Source organism: Alligator sinensis, unplaced genomic scaffold, assembly GCF_000455745.1.
Source record: "Alligator sinensis unplaced genomic scaffold, ASM45574v1 scaffold434_1, whole genome shotgun sequence".
Lineage (NCBI taxonomy): Eukaryota > Metazoa > Chordata > Crocodylia > Alligatoridae > Alligator > Alligator sinensis.
The window spans coordinates 2,278,008-2,305,008 of record NW_005841994.1 but is presented as its reverse complement, the minus strand read 5'-3'; the positions used below and the strand labels follow the sequence as shown (position 1 = coordinate 2,305,008).

The 27,001-nt window shown below is 42.6% G+C and overlaps 1 protein-coding gene across 1 annotated transcript; it reads right to left on the bottom strand.

The window, feature by feature from the left end:
- Window positions 1–354: 354 nt before the first annotated feature.
- Window positions 355–25,272, bottom strand: POLR1E (RNA polymerase I subunit E). The gene is made up of 11 exons (XM_025201431.1): window positions 25,174–25,272; window positions 19,088–19,164; window positions 14,746–14,831; window positions 14,015–14,070; window positions 11,372–11,516; window positions 8,278–8,385; window positions 7,531–7,627; window positions 7,308–7,441; window positions 4,890–4,971; window positions 3,010–3,141; window positions 355–694 (listed from the first exon to the last, which is right to left on the bottom strand). Exons 1-11 carry the CDS (start codon window positions 25,237–25,239, stop codon window positions 535–537), a joined length of 1,143 nt encoding a protein of 380 aa, XP_025057216.1. The 5' UTR covers window positions 25,240–25,272; the 3' UTR covers window positions 355–534.
- Between the last annotated feature and the right edge of the window lie 1,729 nt (window positions 25,273–27,001).

Below are 27,001 nucleotides of genomic sequence, written 5' to 3'. Positions count from 1 at the left end.
CTTTGGCCTCTCTCCTACCAGTAAAGTCACCTTCCATTTAATATTTACCAAACCCTTTGTTTTCAGCCACAGCCATCATGAGAGAAAGAGGAGCAACTCTGATTAGAAGGTCTGTATTTGTATTTAGTAAGACACAGTCCCAAGCTACATTTGCCCATAACCTTAGCATGGCTTAACTGGTTTACAGCTGATCATGGGATACTAGAAGTTCATGAGATAAAAGCAGCCCAGTTGGCTGAGGTGGTGGGGAGGAGGGGAAGTCCAAGTCAAACCATCCCATTTTCTCCTCACTCCTATCTGCCCCATATTCCTGCAAGTGTTTGTATAGGAATGAGGAATGAGTGTCTTGTTTCATTTTGCTTTTTAAAAAGACTGTTTAATGAGAATGTCAGTCCAGACCCATTATTAGAAATTGCCTTGTGTAGTTCAAATGGAGTAAGAGCCAGTGAACAGACGTCCTAATCTCAGAGCAGTAACAGGCCAGTAGAACGAGTCTCTCTCTTGCTGTGTCCTTTCAGTTGCACCCCACATTCTTTAGTCCATCTTCTTGCGTTTCCTCTGGCCCCCAGATGGTTTGTAGGAGGGTAAGGGCAGAGAGAGGGTGCCAAATTTGTGATCCTCATCAGCTCCAAGTCCAGGAAGTCCCTTTTTTTTGGAGATCTTCAGCCTCATGGCTTTAGCGATGTCGAGCATTCTGAAAAAGGCAGAATCACGTTCATCAGCAAATACGAGAAGGTGCATGCACCATCCCTGGTGTCAGATTGCAGATCTGCAAGACAACAAACTGGCCTCTCCCTCCAAAGAGAAGGCATCAGTAGCCACAGGCAAGCAGCAATGTGGCCCTATGGCTGTTTTCTCTGAAGCAGCGATGGCTCTGCTGTGTGATGCGGGATCCATTTCTAGAAAAGGTCAGGGTGGCCACAGCTCAAGGATTTAGATGAAACACAGCAAGGGCATGCTCTGGGGGACACCAGGCTTGCTATGCCTCCCACCAGGCAACAGTTTTATCCTTTTCCTTTATTTAGGGTCTCTTTTACACAAATGGGATGACATTATACAATTCACACTAGTTTGGTATTGGAGGGACAGAGGGACCCCCACTGGTACTTCTAAAAGGAAAAATCGGAGCAAGAGCTGATCAGCCAGGAGAATACTTGGGGGCTGTTTGGTAAACATGTCAAGGGTTTGCTCAGAAAATTATATTGCTTATATAACAGTCAGAACGAGTGCTTCTTCATCCCACAGCTGAGGGGGCATGTGCAAGCAAGTAACACAGCTGCCTTATTATCAGGAACTACAGAATCTTGCTAGCACATATTAGACCACATTTTGACTTCCCACTGGGCTGCCTGACTGACCCCAGTGCAAGCCAGGTGGCCCATGATCCAACACACAGCAGAGTCTGTGAGAAAATTAAAATAAAGCCATAAAAGGCAGCACTATCTTTCCAAAAGCCTTTTGCTTCATCTTTAAAAACAGGGTCTAATTGACTTCAAACACTGCCATTAAAGCCATTATCCCACATCAGTTCTAAAGAGCAAAATTATTGGAAAGTGCATGACAGTTCACTGCAGCAACATGTACAATTAAAGCATCAACTGTGAAGCTGGAGACAACAAACAGGTCAAATCCTTTACAATTTTCATTGGAATTTGGTTTGTGTGGTCAGAAATAATTTTATTAATTATTTATTATTATACAGTATTATATTAATTTCTTAGAATTTTGTGACAAGGGCTAATTCATTTCTTGGGCAAGTGGTTCATTCTGAGGAATACAGATTTTGAGATGGATTTTTCATACCATCTTCACAGACCGTAGCAGAAAGGTCAGAATTATGAGCCAAGCCAGAGTCATCGGAGTTGCTCCCTCCTACAAGAGGCACCATGGCTGACCTGGAGACCAATCTATTTCAACCCCAGTTGGTATTATTCAACTGTGTTCCATTCCGACAGGCAGGCTTCTCAGTCTGGAGATCAGGGCTGCCAAAGGGAGACCACCAGACTATTTGATTACAGTTATGATCATTTTTCAGTTTAATCATTGAAGACCTGATCCAGAGCCCACAGAGGTCAGTGGAAATACCCCTCTACATTTTATGATTTTGGATCAGGCTCTGACTGACACCTGTTGACAACAGCATGCTTTACAGTTAAACCAAAGCAAATGCAGCTTCAACATGGACATATTCATTGTCCCAGAAAAAAAAAACTAAGCAAGAAAGCAACCTTTCCAATGATGAACATGGAGTCAATGTTTTTCACTATGGACATGGCTTTGCAAACCTTTACTCACCCAAGCTGTCCTTCCCTATCCCAGCTGACCAGCTCTTGCCTCAAACACCTTATCCAGTTAACCCTCCCTCTTCACTCAGGAAAAAAGAGAGTCTTATCTGCACCAGGGATAGGCAAAAAGAATTCTGAATACTGAATACTGCTTGCAAAGGTGGGGTGGCATGCTGACAACTACGTGTTTAAACAAAACCTTATTCTGGCCTCCGTGGCGGAGACTGTTCTCTCTGCAAACACACACAGAACAGGACCACCCCCCTGCGCCCCCAGGGAGTCAGATTCCATCTTGCTCAGACAGTGAATGGAGTGAGAAGAATAGCGTGGAATTACAGGATAAGGCACTTCCCTAATAGATACAGCACAGGACTGGGCTAAGCAGTGCCACTGGCCTGCTGGGTGACGCTATGGAAATCACTTCCCTGTGCCTCAGTTTCCCCATCTGAATTGAACAATGTCCCCCTTTTGCAAAATGCTTTGAGATGTACTGAAAAATAGTGCCATGTCAGAGCTAAAAATGACCTCACAGAACAGCTTGATCTTGAACAGGGAACTGCATCCCACCAGTGGCAGGCTCGCCTCTCGCAGTAAGTTCTCATTGCTGCATCAGTCAAACTCTCAGCTGAAGAACTGAAAACAGGCTCTCCTTCCATGCCGCCATCCCACTTGCCCCTCTTCAATGTTGCAGGTCTGCAGTCATTAACTGCACCAGTGCTCTCACCTGGTCTCATGGAGTTTCATGTCCCTCTGTAAGAGTGTCAGGTCTATCTGGAACTTGTTAATGTGCAAGGCCAGAGCTACGACATATGCTGTGATTTTAGCCTTCATCGAAGCAGAGATTAAATTCTGGATCCTGAAGAATAAAAAGTCATAAAGGAGGAAAAATTTAACAAAGCCAAAGCATAAACCACTGGGGACTGTGTCTGCAAACAGAATGTACACAGAACTGGAATCAGACCCCGGGAAAATGCGGCCAGTTTTGTCTGCCACAACTTTGAAAGTGTTGTAAATACACAAGGGTGTCTGGCCCTAACTGGCCTGCAGAACAACTTTTTAAGTGGAAACCACATCTGTTCGTCCACAAGTCACTTTTACTAAAATTAAGAGTGAAGGTGAAATTACTGTATTTACTCACATAGCGCACACACCCTGCTCCCAAACAGTCCTCCAAAACTGGTGCGAGTGTTTTAAGTGGGGAAGTTGACTTTTCTTCACCGGAATAAAAGCATGCACATGCTGTGCTTTAATGCTGCCAGGATGGTTACCTTTCATCTCTGGCCATAGCAAGCAGAATGGGTGGAGTCCTATGTTAACCCGTGCACAGGTCTCTGTAGCTCTTAGCCAAGAACTGTAGCTTGTGTCTGAAGCAGCAACTGAGCCAGCTGAGGGCCAGTGAATTGCTGCATGCATTCTGTAGCATCTTGGAGAAGCTTGGTATTTTTTACAGGAACTTACATACAAAGCTGTTTACAGTAAAGAATTAACAGTCTTGCTACTGCTTTTGCAGGGGTCTAGAGCCTACCCTTGTTGCTGTCCAGCCACACCAAAAAGTTCCTGCTGCCTTAAACAGACTGTCTCCTGGGATGTCATACTTCCTTAATATCCTGTTTCCAGAAGGACTTACTTTATGTCACACAGTCAGCCATGGCTCTGGAAAAATCTTCTCTCTACATTCTGCCTTCCAAAAACAAGGTGTCTTGTATTTGTAGGCATCTGGTATGCGATGCGATACAGTGATTACTTTGCAGGTGTCAGGGACCTCCTGGAAGCCTTTCAGGATGCAAAAGACTAACTATTCCTAACAGAAATGTTTGGATTGAAATGGCTCTGTTTATTTGATATTTCCTTGCACAACAATGCAAAGGCTATGAAAGGACAACCATGCTGTTATGGACAGGACAAACAGTTCTCACATTCTCAACAGTTAAGAGAGTCTTTGTGCAGAACATGGGAAATGTTAAATTCAGGGCAGTATTCTGGCACCGCCTTCTGGCAACAGCTCAGTTGCTGAAAGGTTTAGCTGTGGCAAGCAGCAACAGAACCCAGAGCCCAGAGGGAGCCACAGCTCTGACACAGAAGAACTTTACTGCTCTGATAAGAACAATCTCTCTGTTCTAGCAGCAAGCTGGGAGAGGCAGCCCCAGCTGGGAGATCTTGGAACCGCAACACAGAGTGGAGCGGTGGTGAAGAGGTGCACCTTGTTAATGTGAGCTTGATGATCTGAAACCAGCCTGTACAACTCAGGCCAGCACTGACCAGAAACCAGTTACTGGTGACATTTCTCTCAGATTTTCAAACAATTTTAATTTAAAGAAGCACTGATTTTGAAACACAAGTCCAGAGTCTCCTTTCACACCAGATTGACTCCTCTGACCTCACTCAGGGAGCTGAGGAGAATAATTTTTATACAGATATAAGAATCACCTTTCTGCACTAAAATCCAAAGGCGTTACACAGAGAAGACACCAACAATTCAGATTCCTACAAAGGGCATATGGCTCAAAAGATGCTTTCCCTGTCATGTGTATAGTGGTAGTTTTTTCACTTGAACTTTGCTGTCTACCCCTCAGAAATATATGTTAGAGAAAACCCATTCTCTACCTGCCACTGTTGTACGTTAGTGCAGTGAAATTTTTCATGAGTTTTTTGTTAATGATGCGTGGACAGTCAGGCCCCATCGGACCTAGAACAAAAAGATTTTTTTCAATGAAGTGATAAATACAAGCAGATTACGCATGCAATCATTTTAAGAATTAATTAAACAATACCATGCTGGTTTCATACACCTCTTAAGAATACATATATCAATATTTGGTCCAACTTGTTAGAGCATCTACATTAAGACTCAAAAGCAGCTTAGGCAAAGTACACCAATATCCTATGGGTAGGGATGTACCAAATTCACGGTAGAAGTGGGATGCACTGTGGCTCCTTTAATTTTGCAGATTCCCCTGCACACCCCTCCACCACTGATTGGTGGAGGGGCCATGCTTGCAGCTCGCTCCCAATTGGCAGGGAGGCAAAACTGCAGTTTTAAATATGGCGCCGGTTTTGCCTTCCGTTGACGATTGGCTGAGGAGCCCCAGCAGCCCTAATGCTTGCTTCTGATTGGCGGAGAGGCAAAAACGACACCATATTTAAAACTGTAGTTTTTGCTTCCTCGCCTAACAGGAGGGAGTTGTGGGTCCCCTCTGCCAATCAACAGCAGGAGGGGAGGGGTACACATGGGAACATGAACGATTAAAGGAGCTGCCGTGCACCCCACTTCTGCTGTGAACTTGGTAGGTCCCTACTTATGGGCTTTCAATCAGTCTTAGGAATCCAATGGCCTAAACCATACTTGAAAATAGGACTTCAGAAATGCCTGAACAGTCAGAAATAAATACATGTCATTCTATAGTTTTTTTTAAAAACTAATTAAATGACACAGCTTAAAAAAAATCTCATTTCCTTCTTACTCCTCAGACTGTTTACAGAGGTGGTTAGCGGTGCAAGTCTGAAGTTAGGCAGAGTAGGGCAAGGTGGCACCTTAGAGACTAACTGGTTCAGAGAGACATGAACTTTCATAGGCAATGAACCTACTTTGCCAGATGCTGATGTCAGAGGTTCATCACATAGCATTGGACAAAGTAGGTTTATTGCCGATGAAAGCTTGTGCCTCTCTAAACCAGTTTTCAGTGCCATCCTGCCCTACCTTCTGCCTTACAACTGGTTAGTTTTTTTTTTGTTTTCAGGCCACTTGTACCACTACCCACGAGTCAGAAAGTCAATGACATTCCTTCTGGATTCCCAACACATGGGGGGGGCAGGGGGAGCGGGAAAGGGAATTGTAGAATTTCAATATAACGTGGCTTGTTTGTTTAAAAGAAGAAAATGTTTCATGCTGAAGTTTTCAGAACTGCCTAAGGAATTTACCTGCACAATTCCCACTGATAATGATGAGAGTTGTCCATTTAAATTCCTTTTGAAAAATCTCAACCTAAAGGTTTTCTCTGGAGCCATCAAGAACTGCAATTATTGCATCTTTAAAAGTAAAATCCTTCTGGATGCCATGGTGAGCAAACTACATTAGCTGGAAGCAGTGGAACTGAAGCTGGTTGGAGACTAAATATGCAAATGAAGTGGGTCTGCAAGCAGCTGCAAGGGAGCACAGCAAGTGTTGCCACCTGTCAAGACCATATTGAGTGTCTCATGATGTTTGATTTCCAACCAGTTCCAGTCATTATTTTTGTCTTTTGCAGGTTTTGTGAATCCCGTGGAACATTCAAGATTAGGAAGTTTTATTCACAGGAGCGAAGTACTGCTAAGAATATATATAAAGTATGAGAAAATTATTGCATGAAAATAGTTTTGGGGGATTCAAGTCCATGTCCTGACTCATTCACAGGAAGGGACTATTTAACTGACAAGGAAAAAGGAACAGCTCAGCGGTAGATAGGATTAAGTCTAATAAAATTTTAACATCAATGAGGAAAAAAGGACATCATGTTTCTCTGTGTAACTGCCTTAAGGAAAAGAGCTACCAGTCTGTAGATGTTGCCATTTTTGCAAAGACAAAGAAAACTGCAAAGTCTTGAATAATTGTGGCTTTTTCACTTTAAGACTTACTTTTGGCTCACAAGAAAATGCAATTTATATTCCTAAATGGAAGCTTGTTTCATCACTAAAAATATGCCAACATGCATGCACCACATGCTTCATCACCTCCCGGGGAGGGGAATTAGTGGGGAAAGAGACCTTTTAAATCACATTGCTTATAGGCTGAGATTCTTAAAATCATTCTAGGGGGGATTGAACACCTAGCTTCCACTAGATGTGTCTAAACTCCTTTGACTGCTTTGAAAATATCACCTTAGTACAAAAACATTAGCTTTGTCTGATAGGTGCCTGTTAGATTATGTCTGTCATCTTGATAGAATTCTAGTTTTTCTGGACAAAAGAATCCATTAGTTACCAAATGAATCCCAATGCATTGCTGAAAGGTACATGGGGGAGAAAGTTCTTTTGTTATCAACTTACATTTCTTCTTAATCACCTTCTTGTAACTGAACTTGATAAGGGTATCCAGGAACCACAGGCACCGTGCCTTATGGTCTCGGCTGCTCTCATCTACAGGCATAGACTTCAGATCTTCTAGAACAAAGGAACAGAGGCTAGAAGAAAGAGGAGAGACGCATTAGAACATGAAGCATAAGGAAGTGACCACTATTTTTGGCTCATCGAGACGTTTAGACATCCTTACCTCTCTTCTTCTGGCTTCTTAAGGATCTCTTCAGAAGTAAGATTAGTAAGAGCTGCAGCTGGAGCCTGCAGGGCTTCATATTCAGCAGAGGAGATGACTGGAGAAGTTTTAAGAAACAATAAAGAACAACATCTTGCCCTCTCCTCTGAGGATTAAGAGGCTTTCAAACAGTGAATGTCACTACACCCCTCTGAGACAAGTTAGCAGCATATATGTAAAGGACAGAAAAGAGTTGGTTTTGTCCATTGCTGTACAGCTTACATCAACAGTTTACATCAGTGTGGCATGCTGTTTCCAGCCCTGCTAGCTGGGGAAGACACTCTATGGGTAGGGGAAATATAATCGTGGGAACTTGGAATTAGGTAAGATGGATGCCCCTGTAGAATCAATTTAGATTTATTCAAAAATTTCTCTTGGCTCACCAGTCCAAATTCTAGCCCTTGCTCTCCATAAATCCATCTGCCATTATAAGTGCTTTGGTGCCTACTCAGCAGGTACCATAGGGAAAGCAGAAAAATCACTTACTCTATAAGAATCAGCCCAAGAAGCAAGACACTGACTTGTAGGTAAATACCTCATAGCAGCATGACAGATCCTCCACCCCTGGCTCATTGTTCATAAATGGAACTGACTCTCCTCAGCAGACTCATAAAGGCACTGCCAGGACCTTGCTCTTCTCCCTGGAGTCTAAAGCTTTACCCTGATGCGCTCTGGTGAATAAGCAGCATGATGACCCAAAAAGGATACGGTCCTCAAATCTGTAGACGTTCTCTGGTTTGTCAGCCTCTTCATGACATGGAGGCAGGAAGAGAGAGACCTCCTCCACATCGTCCTGAGCTGCATCACTGACCAAAGCTTTCAAAGTAAGAGGGAGACAAGAGTGAATACATGAACCACCGCTAATAAGAAATGGAAGAAAAGTTCAAACCAAACACTTGCTTTTAACTCAAAGGGAATTCCTTGCTTAAAATGTGAGGATTGTGGTCTGTGTAACAGAAGCTTTCTATACGAGGTAATAAATCAATTTCTCAATGATATTTTTCAAAATTTTCCTCTTTTTCCTCTCTAAGTATAGAAGAAGGCAGGGCAGAGATGCATCTTACAGACTAACTAATTCACAGATGCATAAGCAACAGGCCACTTCATCAGAAGTTACCTCTCCCCAAGCAGAGTTACTTACAGTACACAGAGCATCTTGCGCATACAGAACACAGCAATGCATTTCCGACAGCTCTCTGGAAGAGGAATCCAGCTTTTGGTGGGTGTTTGTCCACAGTGGGGCCCCAATCCCTCATTAAAGTCTCTAACACCACAGTAATTTATATTTAGAAACTTAAGTCATATATATGTTACTCCACAGTTTTATTGCCAGTATTGTCCCTCCACTGCTATTACGCCTAAGGATTTGCAATCCCCACTAGGGGCAATGAAGGGAGATGGAGAAGCAATACTGCAAGGTAGCACATAAGAAGAGTCTAGGTTTCTACTGTCCATCTGACTGATCTAAACCTACATCGAAAGAATGGATAATCTGCAGGTTTTAATGCTTCTGGAACAACTGGTCCTTCATGCAGATCTAAAGCAGTATCATTCTTAAGAACTTAGCAAGTATTGTCAGCATGATGGACTGGTCTTTCTATGAGACTAGGTCATGCAATAGATGGGGAGACTGATTTTCCAAGATCTTCTTATAGTTGGATGTAGGGACTAGTAAGGAAAAAAGGGTTCTTTCATGGCTGTTCAAATTTCCCCAATGCCACTCCTAAAGAACAGTGGCTGGTAACCTATGGCCTGCAGGTTACCAGCCAAGCAATCTGGCCAACCAAGCAATCATAGAAAATTAGGGTTGGAAGGGACCTCAGGAGGTCATCTAGTTCAACCCCTGCTCAAACAGGACCATCCCCAACTAGATCATCCCAGCCAAGGCTTTATGTAGCCAGGTCTTAAAAACAGCCAAAGGTAGAGATTCCACAGCCTCTCTGGGTAACCTGCTCCAGTGCATTACTACCCTCCTAGTGAGAAAGTTTTTCCTAATATCTAACCTAAACTTCCCTTGCTGCAACTTGAAATCAATGCCCCTTGTTCTGTCATCTGCCACCTCTAAGAACAGTCTCTAGCTCCATCCTCTTTGGAACCCCTTTTCAGGTAGCTGAAGGCTGCTATTAAATCCCCACTCTGTCTTCTCTTCTCTAGACTACATAGGCCGTTATCTCAATGTCTCCTTGTAACTCATGTCCCCCAGCCCCCTCACTGTTTCTGTTGCCCTCCGCTGAACTCTCTCCAATTTATTCACATCCTTTCTGTAATGGGGGCCCAAAACTGGACACAGTACTCCAAATGTGGCTTTCCCTGTGCTGAACAGAGGGGAATAATCACTTCCCTTGATCTGCTGGCAACACTCCTGCCAATGTAGCCCAGCATGCCGTTAGTCTTTTTGGTAACAAGGGCAAATGTTGGCTCGTATTCAGCTTCTTGTCCACTGTAACCCCCAGGTCCTTTTCTACACAGCTGCTGCCCAGCCAGTAAGCCCCCAGTCTGTCCCAGTGCATGGAACTGTTCTGTCCTAAGTGCAGGACTTTGTACCTGTCCTTATTGGACCTCATGAGATTTATTTTAGTCTAAACCTCCAAATTGTCTAGATCTCTCTGAATCCTAACCCTACCCTCTCGCATATCTACTACTCGCCGCAGCTTGGTGTCATCTGCAAACTTGCTGAGGGTGCACTCCATTCCATCTTCCAGGTCACTGATGAAGACAGTGAACAAAACCAGCCCCAGGACCGACCCCTGGGGCATTCCACTTGATACCAGCTGTCAACTAGACATCAAGCCATTGACTACTCCCCTCTGAGCCCTGATGATCCAGCCAGTTTTCTATCCACCTTACAGTCCATTCATCCAACTCATGCTTCCTTAGCTTTCCTGTGAGAATGTTGTGGGAGACCATATCAAAAGCCTTGTTAAAGTCAATGTACACCACATCCACTGTTCTCCCCACATCCACAGAGCCAGTCATCTCATCATAGAAGGCAATCAGGTTGGTCAGGCATGACTTGCCCTTGGTGAATCCATGCTGACTTCTCCTCCAAGTGCTTAGAAATGGATTCTTTGAGGACCTGCTCCATGACTTTTCCAGCAACTGAGGTGAGGCTGACAGGTCTGTAGTTCTCTGAATCCTCTTTTTTTTCCTTTCTTAAATACAAGCACTATATTTGCTCTTTTCAAATCATCTGGGACCTCTCCCAATTGCCATGAGTTTTTAAAGGTGATGGCCAGTGGCTCTGCAATTACATCGGCCAACTCCTTTCGGTGCATGCCGTCTGGCCCCATGGACTTGTATATGTCCAGGTTTCCTACATAGTCCCAAACCTGTTCTGTTGCCAGAAGACTAAGGAGAAAAAGGCATCCAGTACTTCAGCCTTTTCTACATCCATTGTCACTAAGTTATCTTCCCCATTCAGTAACGGACCCACACTTTCACTGATCCTCCCTTGTTACTGATCCAGCCTGTGAAACTGGGACCTCTTTGACAATTTGGAGACAGGGGATGTCCATGGCATTTCTGGGGAGGTTCGCACAGCTAGGAGGGAAAGCAAGGCTGCATCACTGAGAGCAGTGGTAGCACTTATGACCGTGTTGGCCTGCCTTTGGACTTAGCTTTGTTAAGACAGCCTGTGGCTCCAAAAGATTGCCGACGTCTGACACATTTCATACTCCTGACAAGCCTGTCTTCTTCCTCCAATCCTTGGGGTCAGTATACTCTCATAGGAGATAGGGGGAAAGAAAGATGCATCGAATCATAAAGTCTTCAAAGATTTTTCTCTATTATTCTCATTACTTACTAGCTACACCCTTTGCACCAATGATGTTTTCTGCTGCTCTAGTTACAGCCATATTTAAAGTCTCATTGCCAACTTGGTTCATTCTTCGAGAGTTCAGGGCTCGTTTTTGCTTGTTGGAACCAAAAGCTTCAATGCATGAATCCACCTGTATGAGAAAGAAATGCAAATTATTGTGCCGAGAAAAGAAGGCACGCTCTTTGGAAAGCTTTGGCGGGAACCTTAGGGAAAACACATCCTGAACTGGAGAAGTTGCCAAGGGGTGGTCAATTATTTCAGCTGGAAGGAGACTAAACGCATGTTGGAGACTTGTAACTTGCTTTGTCTGTCCTCTCATTTCCTCCTCCCTTCCCCTTTCTCTTCTCTCTCTCCTCTGTTCCCCCCTCCCCAGTCTCTCCCCTCTCTCCCCACCTTTCTCCTCTCTCTCTCCTCCCCACTCTCTCCTGTCTGTCTACTCCCCCCACTTCTCTTCTCTCCCCATCATGTTCTCTCTTCTCGCTCCTCACTCTCTCTCTCTCCACTGCCCCAGGATGGTGGTGGGTCAGTTGTGGATGCAACTAGCAGGTTCTGTGTCTGGGCTCCCAATCCTGCCTGCGGTGTCCACAGCTGACCCTGCTGTCCATCGGCTGTGGCGAAGCTCCACCTGGGTCCACAGCTGATGCTTGATGCTGCTGGGTGGAAGCAGTTCTACCTGCCTGGCACCATGCGGAGGCTACAACCTCCAGCAGCCCAAGAGCTAGATCTAGTTAATTGGTGGACATCCTCTCATGGGCCAGATCGAATCTGTTGGCAGGCCGGATTCAGCCCATGGACCATATTTGGCCCACCCAGTATAAAAGAAAGTTCACCCTCTTCCTCTCTTGAAATGAAATACATTTCACAGTCAAAGTTATAAGTAAATAAATTCAGCTTTAAATCATCATATAAAGATCAACCAGAAAAGAAATATATTGATAAGCTATATTAAAAAAGAGTAATCACTATCATGGGGTAGAAATAAGTTAATAAAAATGAATTTAGGACATACAATAGCTTGTGAGTAGACAACTCCCACACTGCCCACACTCTAGAAAATCTGAACAATACCCTGCAAATATGTCATTTCATAACCAGACCCAGGTTAGCAAAACTACAGAAGCCCATACATTTTGATCGGATGAAAAACCACTGGTTGGAGCTGGTTGCAGGACCATGGCCAACAGCCCAGATTAAGCAGGCCATTATCTAATGAAATGGCAGATTAGACATGTAAACAGGGATTTCCTACACTAACATTAAACTAACCAAATACACAACACAGTGGATGAGCTAATGCTCCTTGTTATTAAGCTCCAAACCATTTTTCAGCTGTGAACATGCATGAGGGTTTTAATATTTATTATTTCCAATATTGCAGCAGTTTGCTATGTTTGCAAAGAGTCTTCTTTGGGGAAAAGTGCTTTTCCTCAACATGCACTGTGAGAAGTCCCATTATCTCTGAGATTACACACCACAAGTTAGACACGTAAATTTATGCTAGAGTGGAAATGTTAAAATGTTAAATTCAGATGACAATTATAGCTATGTTTTGCTGAGGCAAAGAACCAAACCAGCTTGCTATTTTCTAGGTATCAATTTGTGGACAGAGCCTAACAGGAGTGGATGGGGGGGAGAAGGGGGTGAAGGGGTGCACGCACTGGTGTAGTCAATGCCCCCCACCCCTGCCCTTTGATTCCTGCTTCACCAAAAAGCTTAAACCAACTGCCAGCAGTGGCAGTAGCATTTCTATTCAGGCAGTACTGAGGCAGTCAATTGACTTTATGGCTCATTATACTCCACCTGATTCCTATTAATCTCTCTTCTCTCCACAGGTGTTAATGACCCACTCTCCTTTTTAATGGTCATGATGTTCCATTAATCACAATATTTTGCAATTTGCTGTCTGTTAGCCATTCCTGGCAATCTCTCTCTTCTTTTAAACAGCCCTTCAGACTGTTTTTAGTTCCAGTTGGAAACAAACTCAGGTGTGGTAATATTTACTTAGGAGAACATTAATGCAGGTGTGGAAATGACTGACAGTGCTGGATGCACTGTAAAGATGCTCAACGAGGCTAGATTTTATTTTACAAGTCTGAATAAGAGATGTACATTTCCCTATCTTGACTACAGGAATAATAAAATAACATATTTTGACTATTTTGCCTAGTTTATTGTGTTTTTAACTTAATTTATAGTCAGCGACCATTTCAATAAAATTGTATTTGGTTTTACTTTGATCTTAAACTGAATAATATACTGCTGGGCCCCTAGCATATATAATATATCTTCTAGCATCTCTTAACTGGAAAAAAATATATGTTATGACATATGTGATAGTGCACTACACAATCTGCATCCCCCATTTCAAAATCTGATCTGCCCATGGAGCCCAATCTGTTGGTGGCTTGTCCTGTACACGCTAAAACCACTAGACAGGAGCCATACCTAAAATAAAGATAAAGATATTCCATTATGTCTCTTCATAAGAACTGCTGAACTTCAGCATAGGTTAAAATGATAACTTACACCCATTAATTACAAAACTGAACACCTCAATCCCAGGCAAATATCATTTACCATGATTAGCTGGGTAATTATGTTAGAAAAAGACTGGGTTTCAACTTTTACCTTCTCTCTGTAGGATTTACTTTGATAATCTGATAGGTCATCTTCTATTACATCATCTACAAAAGAACAAAAATTAGTACATGGGTCTAACTGGGTCAGTCAGTAACATTTATGAATTCAGTAATCATACTGTTATATTTATGTTACATTAAAATTTAGCAAACTAGTTCTCAATTTCTCATGCTTGGCATGATAGCAAATGAGGGCACAAAGGAAACAATTCACTGAGGATAAAGAATATTCTCCTCTTGTTTCCTACTGAAGAACTGCTCTGTCCAAGGGTTATATTCTTACCCAGAATGCTGACAACATAGTCCTCCATACTAAGCAGAGGACATCATCACTAGTTTTCTTAGGACAGAAACAAGTTCACAGGTTGCTACTGATGTAAATGCTTCTATCTCCCAGCCTTTTAACCTCCTTTCAAAGTATCACTTCATAGCTATAGTTGTCCCATTTACCACTCTGTGTCTTTCCACACTGTACTTACCATTAATGTACTGGAAATAAGTGTATTGTGGGCACTTATTCCAAAAATATGGCCTTAAGAAAATCAATATGCTCTTTTTTGTCCTATATAACATAACCAAGGAACCAAGAAGGACGCATGTAACATTGGACACTTAAAATGTGGAGAAACGGTCACATTCAAAAACAGGCCTCTAGCTAAGTGCAATGTACACCAAGTATAGAGGTACTTCACAGGACTCGGTGTAGTCTTTTCCACCCACCTGACAACAGTGGCTGCATATTGAACAATTCTGCATTATAAACTTCCATCTGTCCAGAGTCCTTGTCTAGCACACCAACAAAGTACCTGTGGGAAATGATTCAGCATAAGTGAAATATGTTATTAAGATTATATGGCTCAGTACTTTGCATGGACCACTGTTACCACTAAACTGCTCTGCAAAGACCAATTTTCCAATGCCTACAAACACCTAGACCATCACAGTACGAAGATCTATAAAAGCTGCATTGAAGGCTTTATTTTTATACTTGTGAGTTAAAACTAAGGCATTGAAATGAACTCTGAAGCACGCAGAAAGGGTGTCTAGATGCCAAAGTGCCAGCTTCCATTCTACTCTTCCTTTGCTTTGCCTATAAGGACCTCAATGATTTCTCTAAAAGCAACCCCTGTATGCACAGCCCTTCACTTTGGGAGTCCATGGATGAAGTTTTTCTAAGGCTGCTGGGGGTCAGGACCAGCCACATTCAGAATTTCAAGGACAGTGACATTTAAAACCCTAGTTCTCAAACACAGATTTTTTTGTTTCAATTATATCACAAGTTGGGCAGCTCTTCTGCAGTTTCCTTTGGTTCTTGGAGCAGAAATTCAACATGGTTTATTCTCCGATTAAAAATGCATCTTTGCCTCTACGCCTGGCAGCTTCCCAGAAACTGACTCCACTAAGGAGTTCCAGGACCTTGTCATTTCTTTTAAAGAGATTCAGAGCTACCTTCCTTCACAGCTCAATTTCAGAGGAGATAAGATAAGGTGATTCATGGATTCAGTGATTGTGACCGCTGGGCCTCGAACACCCGGTCACATGCAACCTTGGTGCGGGCAATGGGTGGTGTACGCCTTGCAGACTCCCGTAAACTACTGAGTACCTGTTCACTCCTGGAGCAGTCTTCCCCTATCTCACCTGCCACGACTTTGAATGTTCCCAGTGGGGGAGTTGACTACACAGGGTCCTTCTGCGGCACACAGTCTGCCCGATGGTCACTTGTGGGACTCCGCCACCCCTACACCCCGACCGTATGCCACCTCGATGGATCGCTCAATCTTCCTGGGCTACGTCCCCCTTCTTCTGTAGCTGTGGGGCCTCTCAGGTTTCTTCCCGTCCTGAGTATCAGCTCTGGAGGCTGATTCGCTTACTCTGTCATGGGCTTTCTATGATTGGAGGTCCCGGTTGTGGAACCTCGCCTAGAATGAGCTCCTGCCCTCAGGACTGAATTGCAATGAAAAGCCCTACGGGCCCTGCACCAATTACTCTATTTACATAAGCCCATCCTGCCTCTCAACCCCTTCACATGGGGAAACACAAAAGAAAACCACAAGACAACACGTCTACCGTTTCGCTGGGAACCTGGTCCCTTACGATCGGGTACTGGGTATCTAGTTCCCTCCGGTCTAACTAGGGTATGACCCCTGCTTGGATCCTATACCCGTAGCCTCCTGCTCGGGTTGTCCTTTCCCTCTTTTCAGCTCTTTCTGCAAGCCCTGTGCTGCCCCACTTCTCTCCTTTCTGGAGCGTCCCCATCCGGGTGTCTCGTGGTTCCTCCGTGTATGGCTGGCTACTTTCTGTGTTCAGGGTAGGTGCCCTGCTTTTCCATAGCCCTTCCTGTTGCTCCTGCCAGGACCTTCCCAATGGGGCTACTTCCTCCTCCTCCCAACTGTTCCCAATACTCCCACTTGCTATGTTGTGGGTCTTCGTATGCCCTTCTCTGCTCCCCCAGTTGCTGCTGCCTTTGCAGATTGCAGGGGCTGCTTCTGGCTTGTCTCCAGCGCTGATGACCTGTTCCCTGCCGCCGCTGCCAAGACCAGCATCAGGAGCTCCTCTGGCTCCTCGTCCAGTGCTCCTTCCCTCCTGAGGGATTCCCGGAGCGGGTCCTGCGGCCACACGCTCCTCCGGTCCGTTCTCCCTCTCTCCATTCTTCCGCCGTCAGCCATTTTTATCCCCGCTGGCCGGTGATTGCTGGTGATGTCTTTGGCCAGCCTCAGCTGGATAAAGACACAGATAACGAGCCGCACGGGCTTCTCTTCTTGTTCCCGCTGCGCCGCAGCTCCTGCTGTAGGTAAACAGTTTTTTCTTGTTTTAACTTTTACGTTTGTTCCCACTCCCTCTTGTTTATTCTGTTCCCCGTAACTTTCTTTTCTTATTCGGGGTCCTTCCCCCTGTTCTCTCCTGAGACAGTGATATATCAATCCACTTCTGACCAGACCTCCACAGCTTGGCAAAATGTGAGCTACAAGTGTCTTCTGATGGAATCCTCCTTCTCCAGCTAAGAGACCACTGATTTGATGACATACAGGAAGTATACAGTTGCTCCCCTCCATATGGCTTGGGATTTGCTCCTCTCTGGGTTACTTTTTAGACTGAAACTAATTTTGGGGAGATGATGCATGACTACAGCGTAACACTAGCCACTTATGTATGTGGGGGTCGGGGGATGAACTCTGTACATTTCAAAATAATAGTTCAGCTGCAGCTGTAAGTTCAGATAAATTGAGTCCTATTTGAACTTCAGTTTGAGTCCAGTCCCTTGCTACTACATGTACTACATCATATAATTCCTTTCACAAACCATCTTAAATGCAGCTGTTTTATCCCACTAATTACTCTGGCTGGGAGTTCATTCCAGAGCCCCACTGCTTTGACAGAATACTCCTTCTAATTTTATGACTACATTAATTCACTATTTTATACCTATTTATTCTTGTTCCAAAATTGTCCTTTACCTTAAATAGCTCCACTTTCCTTCCTAATGTTTAGTTACTGGTGTATTTATGGATAGCAAACCTATCCATAGCTATCCTATCCAAGGCTAAACAACCCAAGCTTTGTTAATCTTCTCTTGCATAGGATTTCCACTCCCCTGACCATCCTTGTAGTTCCTCTCTGCGTCTTAATGAGTTAAGTAGAATCAATATAATCTGTCTTTAAATCAAATTAAAGGGGGTTCTTGCAGAGTTTAGCCAAGGACTAAAAAGAACAAAAATACTAGCTGCTCACTAATAACATTCAGAAGGCTGTTCCAAGGACACACTTGGGCTGCTAGCTGCTAGAAGAATTACAGAGGTAATTCTATCATAGGATTGCAAGGAAAATTTAACTCCCAGAAGACAGTGAAGACCAAGAATTAAGAATGGAAGAGTCTGAAGACCTTAAACATACTGACAGAAGGTCAGAAAGAATGGGCAAATTAACAACCTGAGCCCTCTGCACTGTGGAGCCTCAGAAAGCCAACTTTCTATCCCTTCTACTTCAAGAGTTATTCTCACATTAACCAGGCACATGTCTAGGGCCCTCCAGTGACTCATCCACGGATCAATTAAGTCATTAAAACTGTCTCTTAATCATACAAAGTGATCCGAGTGTTCAGAGAAGGGGCCCTAAATCACTATAAAAATGGCATATCATTGATATTTGTAGCATAAATGTTCATTAGACTAATTGGTTCCGAGTTTAATTTTCTAGACAAAGTATAAAACTGTCCTTAGAGTCTTGATGCAACCATGGTATCTTAAATTAAGTGCTGTCAAAATTAAAGTCAGAGCTCTACTCATTAGCTTTGAGAAAGAGAAGAACAAAAATACATGACCAGCATGTAATCTCTTTAACCTTTTAGACCATTTTAGTTGGGACTTTCCTACTTAAAAAATTAACAGTAGAAAAAGTGTTAGTTTATTTTAATCAAATAGTTCAGAGCCAAATTACATCGAGAGATTAAACTTTAAAACAGCGTCTTCTGCCCCATTTTACCTTGCATGACTCAAAACAAAAACCTAACATAATTGTTCCCCTATGCTTTATGTGTTTGCTTTCCCCCCTGCTACAATACTTCAGTTGTTAGGTGGCTTGAAATCAGTAATCAATGTGAGGTGCACAGATGAAAACAGGACTCAAATAGATTAATTGGCAAATTTAAAGGGAAAAGGCAAATCAGATTTGGCCCCCAAATTTAGCTCATAATCAAACTAAATCTTTATAAACAGTCTACAACAAAAATTTACCTTCAAGATTTGAGCTGTGGACCCCACAGGTGGATACTTCATCTATCTACCTTAAAACAAGTTTAATTTACTTTTTTTAAATCAAGCAAGACTTGAGTACAGTATTTATAAAACTACTGGCATTATTGCTGGATGCTGCAAGAGCCACTCACATCTCAGTAGGGTCACTCACATGTTTTCTTTTACTGTGCATACACAGTTTGAGAACAGTACAGGCTCAAACATGCTCAACTCTTTTGGAAATCTTGTTCCACATAAATTAACTGAAATTCTGGGTAAGACAAACATCTCAACTAAGCAGAACAACAGCTTCCCCAACCTGCAACACATACCTGCACAGGGAGTTACATTTCAAGGCGCTCGTGCCAAAGTTGTTTCCCACGTAAGAAAGCCTTTCGGTCTCTGAAGTCTAAAGTGCAGGGAAAAAAAAGAGCTTTAGTGAAAGACTACTCTCAGCAATAATTCTCCTCAGGGATTAAGCTTTTTGCCAAGCTATTAAGTCCTGTTTTTCTTTGGCGCCAGATTTTTCCGTGTGAACAGGGTAAATTTATAACCTGTCAACTTTTAGGGAAACTTCATCAATCGTATAGTCATTTCCCAAATAACATCTTCTAAAAGAAAAAGAAAAGAAAAAAGGAAAAAAGAATAAATGTCTCCTAAGGCTGAAAGAGTTCTCTCTACACCATAAGGTGTGTTCCAATGATGAATTGCCCTCAATTTACCAAGGATTATAGTGGATTTTCAATAACTGGCAAGTTATAAATTAAGATTGAATGTTTTTTTTCTTAGTAGATAAGATGCTGTTCAATTAAGAATTAATTCAAGAAAGTCTTACGACCAGCATGGTACAGGAGGTCAGACTAACTCAGTAATTCTCAACCAGAATTTTGTGAGATCCTTTGAAGGGTGTTCCTTTTAAGGGTGTACAGCCCCTATGTGAGGAGGTAACTGCTTGATCTCCCCCTACCTGGCACCCTATGCCTGCCCCAGCATCCTGAAGACAAGCAGTGCCCATAGCTGCTCTTCTGGAGGACTCCTGCTTGTGCTGCTGCCCTACCCTGCCCACATTCTGGTCACCACTGAGCTCTGAGAAGTACACTTTGCTCCAGGTGGGTGGGAAGGCATACATCTGTGCTTTTGAGCCCAGCACCTCCCTTCCCCTACTCTTCCCATGCTCCTGGAGCCTTCCTCACCCAACTCAGGCATATATCAGGTCCAGGGCGGAGGCAACTACTATCCTGGAGTTCTTAAACAATGTGAAAGCAAATGTTTGTTAATGCTAGATACTTTTTATATGCCTCCTCTTGTTTATGACTCACTTTCAGTGCTGAACTAGTGAAGACATTGTTGACTCCGCTTGAATTAGAACAGGGTTGTCCAACTTCTAAGCAGCCAGGGGCCACATTCTGTGTGGGCTGTACCAAGGGGCCATGAGTGCCCTGGGCCACAGGCCACACAGGCACCCCCAGCTCACTGGTCATGGACTCTCCAGCCGCAGCATGCTGTGAAGGCATTGCGGCCGCAGACTCCCCTGGACACTATAGACTGTGCTGCACTACCTTGCCCTCTATAGCTGGTACAGGAAGGAGAAACCAGAGGAGATAGAGGGAGCCCTGCAGCAACTCTAGCTGCTACAATCAGAGTGATGGAGGGGAATGAGGAACAGGTAGGAGACTGTAGGCTGTAAATTAACCCCTTGTAGACCATGATTTGGACAGCCCTGAATTAGAAGAAAGTTAACTGCTGCAGTGATTTCTGCTGGCTTTTCTTTTTTTTTTTTGACTAAAGGATTTGTTTCTTTTTTAATGCGATTGTAGAAATGTATCAAAGCAATATTCAGTTTGTGATGTTGGTCATAAGAGACATTTGACCAAGTCAGCTAATATTTAGTTGTTATGCTATTATAAAGAATTGTTTAGGTTGACTTAACATCTTCACAGGACCACTCAGTCCACTGCAGGGCCATTTTAATCCATCCTGTGCATTGTGGCAGGATTTCATTATGCCAAAAACAAATTCTGAAGGTTGTCAGTTCTCAACGTGAATATTCCAATGGCAATAATACAATAGCTAATGCTGTTGAATTTTTTTTAAGTAGTTTTAAACTTGGGGTGCTGTGAGATACTTCTAAGGGTGATGCGAGGTGTGAGGAAGTAAGCACCGTCATGAATTAACATTTTACCTGTGGTGCTGCTAAAATTAGAAGAGTTACGGATGTTGTGCCTTGACTCTAAAAAAGCTGAGTACCACTGGACTAACTAATCAAAACCTAGCCTTATAATCTAGCAATCTAAAAACTTGAAAGGAAGGCAAATGTTATATGGGAATTATTGCCTTCATAGGTCAAGTTAGTATTTGGGTTAAATTCTGAGCACATTTATTGTCATAATGAACTTTGGCATCAAGGTAATGTAAATCATAGTAAGACACCTAGGTTCTCATGTCTTGGAAGGCATGGTTTGTAGTAGTAAAACTGTAACTAATTAGGATAAATATATTTTTTAAACATAATCCCCCTTGGTATTAATTTGATGTGTTATTGCCAAAGCTCTAGTTGTAAATAGCCTTCCAGTACAATTTTTCAAAACGTCTTGAAAATTAATTCTTTTCCTGGACAGAAAATTGTGGCTCCCATCTCAGCCCAAAGGTGTACTTCTGGGGAAACAGGAATGACAGTAAAATCAATATGGCAATGTAAATGCAAGCCACAACATAAGTTTCAATGTGCACATACACATACACAGACCCGGACACATTCTTAATAAAATAAACCTCTCCATGTGCCCATCAGAATCATAAACTGGTTGAACTTCAAAACTATCATTTAAGACACCAGCTCTGCAAACTGGTTGCAATTTATCCACATCCAGCAACTCACAGACTTAGGGGTTAGATTTAAATATATATATATTTGTCAATCCACAGTATAAAATTTCTATCAAGTTTTTGACGGAATCATTTATAGAACCACTGAGTTGAATACCTATACAAGGCTGTGTAACTCCACAGTAACACAGCTAAAGCTTTTCCTTTTCTGGTATAACTTGTTTCTCATTCCATTAAAATCAACACAAAAGAAAGCTTTTGCATAAGACAATTTAATCAAAACAAAGATTGCAATATTGAAACATGAGAGTACATAAATTAAAAAAAAATTCTATATATTTTTGCAATCGTTATAACCTGTACGCTCAGTAAGAAATGGTTTAAAAAACTATTATTACTAAACATTCACCCCAATATTTATAGGCTGAATCACTGTTACTTTAAGAATCCCTAACTGCACACATCTCATTTTCCATTCTTATATATGAATATTTCATTTTTAATATACAGTCCAAGGCAATTCAAAACTGAAGTATATTGTATTAGCGAACATTTGATCCTAATTGGTATAAGCATATAATCAATAATAATTTCATTTTGTAATTTATCTACTGTGTCTTTTAAATTCAATTTTAAAAACTGTAGCTAAACTGCATAGTCTACACAAAATATTGAACTAGCAAAAGTATGGAGTTTCATTCTATTCATGCATCTGTTTCTGAGCTTTAACACAAGAATATTATGCTCTAATACCGGTCAGAAGTCTGATGTTCAGTGCTGCTTCTTATGATTACACTGACATCTTGTGGCTTTGTATACTAGACTCCACATGTACACTTTATGGAGCAGGGAAGTTTCAAGCCTCAATGTGTGAACCATATTAACAAGGGACATGCAGACAGCTTACTCAAAGGTTCAGGCAAAGCCTTCACCTACCCCATCACTCCAAATTTTCCACGTAAATTTCTGCCCCCACCTTTTTGTGCATTCAGTCCTATACCTATTGCTAAAAACAAACAATCTTGCAGCCCTGAGTGGCAGGGTTTTATTTTAGGGCAGTGGTTCTCAGCCTTCTTAGGCTCATGGCATACATATATAACTTTTCTTACGTTAGTGGCACCCCATTTAAAAAAAAAATGTATGCATTAAAGTGTGTAAAAAATAACCTAACTGGAAATGAATTTTTAAACAAACTGGAAAAAACATGCAGGAATAACGATAATATTATAACTGCTCTGACACACGTGTATAGTTGGGCTCCATTTGAGAATCAGTGCTGTAGAAAGATACTATTACAGCTCCTGTCACCATGAGGTCTTAACACCTTAAAACTTCAATGTATTTATCCCTGAAGCAATATGATGAGATTAAGGGTCAGATTCTACAACACAATGAAAGTGTGAAATGGCACTCAGGGGTTTAAGTGTGAGGTACAGAACTCGGACTCTTCCATGGAAAATAAGATTCCTTCAAGGAACAAAGGCTTTGTGCAAAATATCGTATGTTGTAAGATTCACAATAAAACCACAAGTTTGTCCAGCATGGTGCAAACTGCTCATTTTCAGCATATTGCCTAAAAAATGAGGGGAGAGAAAGGGTGGGGAGGAAAAAAAAAAGCAGCCCTATAAAATGGGGAGAGGGGAGGTTCTGTCCTACAGGGAGAGGCGCCTTTGTAGGGCACGTGGGTCCCTACTACAGAAAGGGTCCAGCCCATGAGGTGTGGTACAGTGCAGTGCAGTGCGGTGCAGCATGGCTTCATAGCAGTTCCCACTGGCTTGCCATGGACCCTGTTCAAGATTCACTTTGAGAAGAACCACCTGGAGTGGAATCTGCTGCCTTTCCCAGGGACCAGGGGAGAAAGGTTCAGCTTGGCTCTCCTAGCCAAGAGCTCCTGCCTAACTCTTAACCTTCAATTGCAGCTTCAGCCTGGTATCTGAAGGAAAGAAAAGCAAGTGCAATTCCTGCATTGGGTCCTAAAGAGACAGGCAGGATCCTGTCTTCAGAACTGCACTGATTTATGCTGCAGCCACTTCCAGGCTTAACCCAGCACTATATCCTGGAAAGAGAAGTACAGCAGGATTGGCGTAGCACCCTTAAAACGATCTCATGGCACTCCAGGGTGCCATAGCACTCTGGTTAAGAATCACTGTTTTAGAGGTTGAGTTTGCTTTTAATACATCCAAGGGTTTTATTGCCTATTTTCTTCTTTAAATGGACACTCATTTGAAATCTAGCTGTTGTTTTAAAAAGTTCATTAAAGTTGTTTCAGCTACTGTGGATGCCTCTATCGCTCTGCAAATGCAGGGTGTTTCACAATTAGATTTTTAAGAGCTATTTTTAATGGCTCTCTTAATCCTGGTTCTGTATGAAAAACAAACAAGAAGCCCCAACTAAACTAAGCCTGATTCTCTGTCAGACCTTCAAGAGCAGAAGCATACGATTGGGCCCAATTTTATCAGAAATTATGGCTTTCCATGGAGATTCTATTTTCGACTTATTTAATCTGGAGAAAAGACGACTAAGGGGGGATTTAATAACAGCCTTCAGCTCCCTGAAGGGTTGTTACAAAGAGGATGGAGCTAGACTGCTCTCAGAGGTGGCAGATGACAGAACAAGGAGCAATGGTCTCAAGTTGCAGCAAGGGAGTTTAGGTTAGATATTATGAAGAACTTTTTCACAAGGGAGGTTGTAAAGGACTGGAGCAGGTTACCCAGAGAGGTAGTGAAATCTCCAACCTTGGAGGTTTTTAAGACCCAGCTAGGCAAAGCCTTGGCTGGGATGATCAGGTTGGGGGTGGTCCTGCTCTGAGCAGGGGGTTGGACTAGATGACCTCCTGAGGTCCCCTCCAACCCTCATTTTCTATGATTCTATGACCAGGGATCCAAAACTCACTATGCAAGAGCCACTCTGAGGGGACTGACAAGAGCCATTTCCACAGTGATCCCTGGTAATGTCTCTGATGGCCAAGAGCTCCCGAATTGACAAAAACGTCGAAGTACCCAAAGATAAAGATACAGAACCGTTTTTGTCATACGAAAGAAGCCACTGACAAGGCACACAAAAACCAAAAACCTGATTAAAAGGGAGGGAAGGGTATCCTCCCACAAGGAACACTGGAATTATCCAACTGGATAAGACTCAATCCCACTCTCATCCAATATGCTGTCTCCATATTTGGGCAACATCAGATGTTCCAGGGGAAACCCCACAGTTTCATAGGTGGGATAATCTACTTCCCATTTTAGGGCTCTTCTTCATTCCAAATATCTACACACTGGTTTAAACTGAAAGCATAAGGTTTCATCTCTCTTCCAAAATGTGTTCTTGTTTATCATAGACCCAGATACTGTATATCTATATAGAATTTCTTTCAAGTCCGATCATTTTAGGAGCTATCATTGTAACAACAGTACATTTAAAAAGTCAGACAGAAGTAAGTGTTTTAATTTGACAGTGTCCCCTTACATATTTCTATAACCTCCTGTCAAAAAACAGCCTTGATTATAAGCACAAAAACCTGGTTATAAAGGAGGGCCTGTTTGTTTCTCAACTGCAGAACAGAAATAGCTTGGACAACGATGAATAAACTCACCAGGATTCTCCTGTGCTTCTTTCTGGGATTAGTAGTATCTTTGCTTTTGTACAATGTGAAATTCATGTCTTCAGAATTCTGCAGTCTCCCATTTGAAAAATGAACTGTAATAGATTAGGAAGGAGAAAACATTTGAAATGGTTTAACAGCAATAGCATTCTTAAAATAAAAATGTTTACAACAACGCCAGGAAAGATCTTAATCTTATGAATAAAAATCTTGGGCAACCTCTCCTATATAAAGCTTAGTCTTAATGAATTCCAGAAGACATTATCATAAGTAACTTGACCAGAGGTAGAATCCCATGAATTTATTTTCTTCTCTTCTATGTCTATTTCGCTCACTAAATAGCGGCATCTTCTAAAGGTTTGCTTATGCATGAAAAGGACCAGCTAAAAGAGGTAATGAAGAGCAAAATATTTGAAAATAGCTCCTTGTGTGAATGTGGTCCCAGAGTAAAAGCAATTTTATTTCAAATAATTACCCTGCTTTGGAAGTTCACTGATTATTTTTGCAATAACGTAACTTTTATTGTGCAATAGTATCTGCATTGAGATATTATCTACTATTTCCATCAGTTTTCCAGGACTGCAAGGTAATGAAGTGGTAAGAGCAGAGCAAGAAGCCTGACATCACTGTTGTACAACTGAGATAATAGTGATTTTGCCTCAGGCGTTAGATGCCTTAGATTAGCACTTGTGAGGCTAGACACCAGTAACAGACATCACCAAACATGACTTTGAAGACTCTTATTTGCACCAACAGAGAACGTAACTGCGTGTGCGTGTATGGAGGGGGAGGGAGGGGCATATAAATATCAAAGATGAGACCATCTATCTCCTGAGTTGCACCATTTAAATTAGTATTTTGGATGCTGAAAGCATATATATTTCCTCAATGCTTAAAAGACTATGGAAATGTTGTTCCATTCATCTCTGCACGTAAGACTCTTCAAAGGGACCTCTCCCAAGCAGGTGCTTCCCTGCTTCATAGGTCAGTGAAAAAGCTGCAAACACTTGCTGCCATAACAAAGCTGATATCAGAGAACAGCTGACTTAAAGACAGACAACCTGCCCACCAAACCACCTTCTAGTTTTACGTCTTTTACTGATCATAGCTCAGGATTGCTGGAGGGTTTCTTGTTTAACGGTTAAAAACTTGTTTTCTTCTTGAAATCCCATTGCATAACATTTGCCGCACATCCAAAGTCAAACCAGTACTGCTTGTACAGTGGTTCATGTCAGGAGGCCTGTGTGATGTACCAGTCACCACCTCTAACATGAGAAACAAGCTGGTTCTAGCTATTAGACACACCAGTGCTTTGCCTTCCACCCTACTCTCTCCCTTGGTGGCAACAGAGTGAGTCCTGTCCACGCAGATTCACTGAAGTTTAGGGCTGGAAGGGACCTCGTGAGATCATTGGGTCCAAACCCCCCTGCTCTGGGCAGGAAAGACTGCTGGGATCAAATAACCCCAGCAAGGTCCAGTCTCCTTTTGAAGATCTCCAAGGTAGATGCCTGCATCGCTCCCATTGGGAGTCTATTTCAAGGGTCTGGTTACACCTGTCACAACCCAAAGTTGTGGATTTTTTGATTGTGTGCGCTTCGGCACCGCTAAATTATGTTCCTGCCGAATTGCAGCTCTTTTGCATGACGGAGTGTTCCATTGTTATAGAGAACCCGCATGCAGAAAAGTGTTTCCCGCCGTTCTGTAGCCTTCTTTGCATTGTGCATTACTCTTGCATTACAGTGATGCACGCTGCAAAGGAGTTCCCGCCAGTTGTATTAAGATTTGAGCCACATTATTGGCCGGTCTTAATTTAGGCACA

Coding starts and splice junctions, on each gene's coding strand:
- POLR1E (XM_025201431.1), bottom strand. CDS start 25,239: ATGAATTTCACATTGTACAAAAGCAAAGATACTACTAATCCCAGAAAG. Junction 14,071..14,745: donor TATGCAGCCACTGTTGTCAG/GTGGGTGGAAAA, acceptor GTTCTTTTGTAG/ATGATGTAATAGAAGATGAC. Junction 8,386..11,371: donor TGGTGCAAAGGGTGTAGCTA/GTAAGTAATGAG, acceptor TTACTTTGAAAG/CTTTGGTCAGTGATGCAGCT.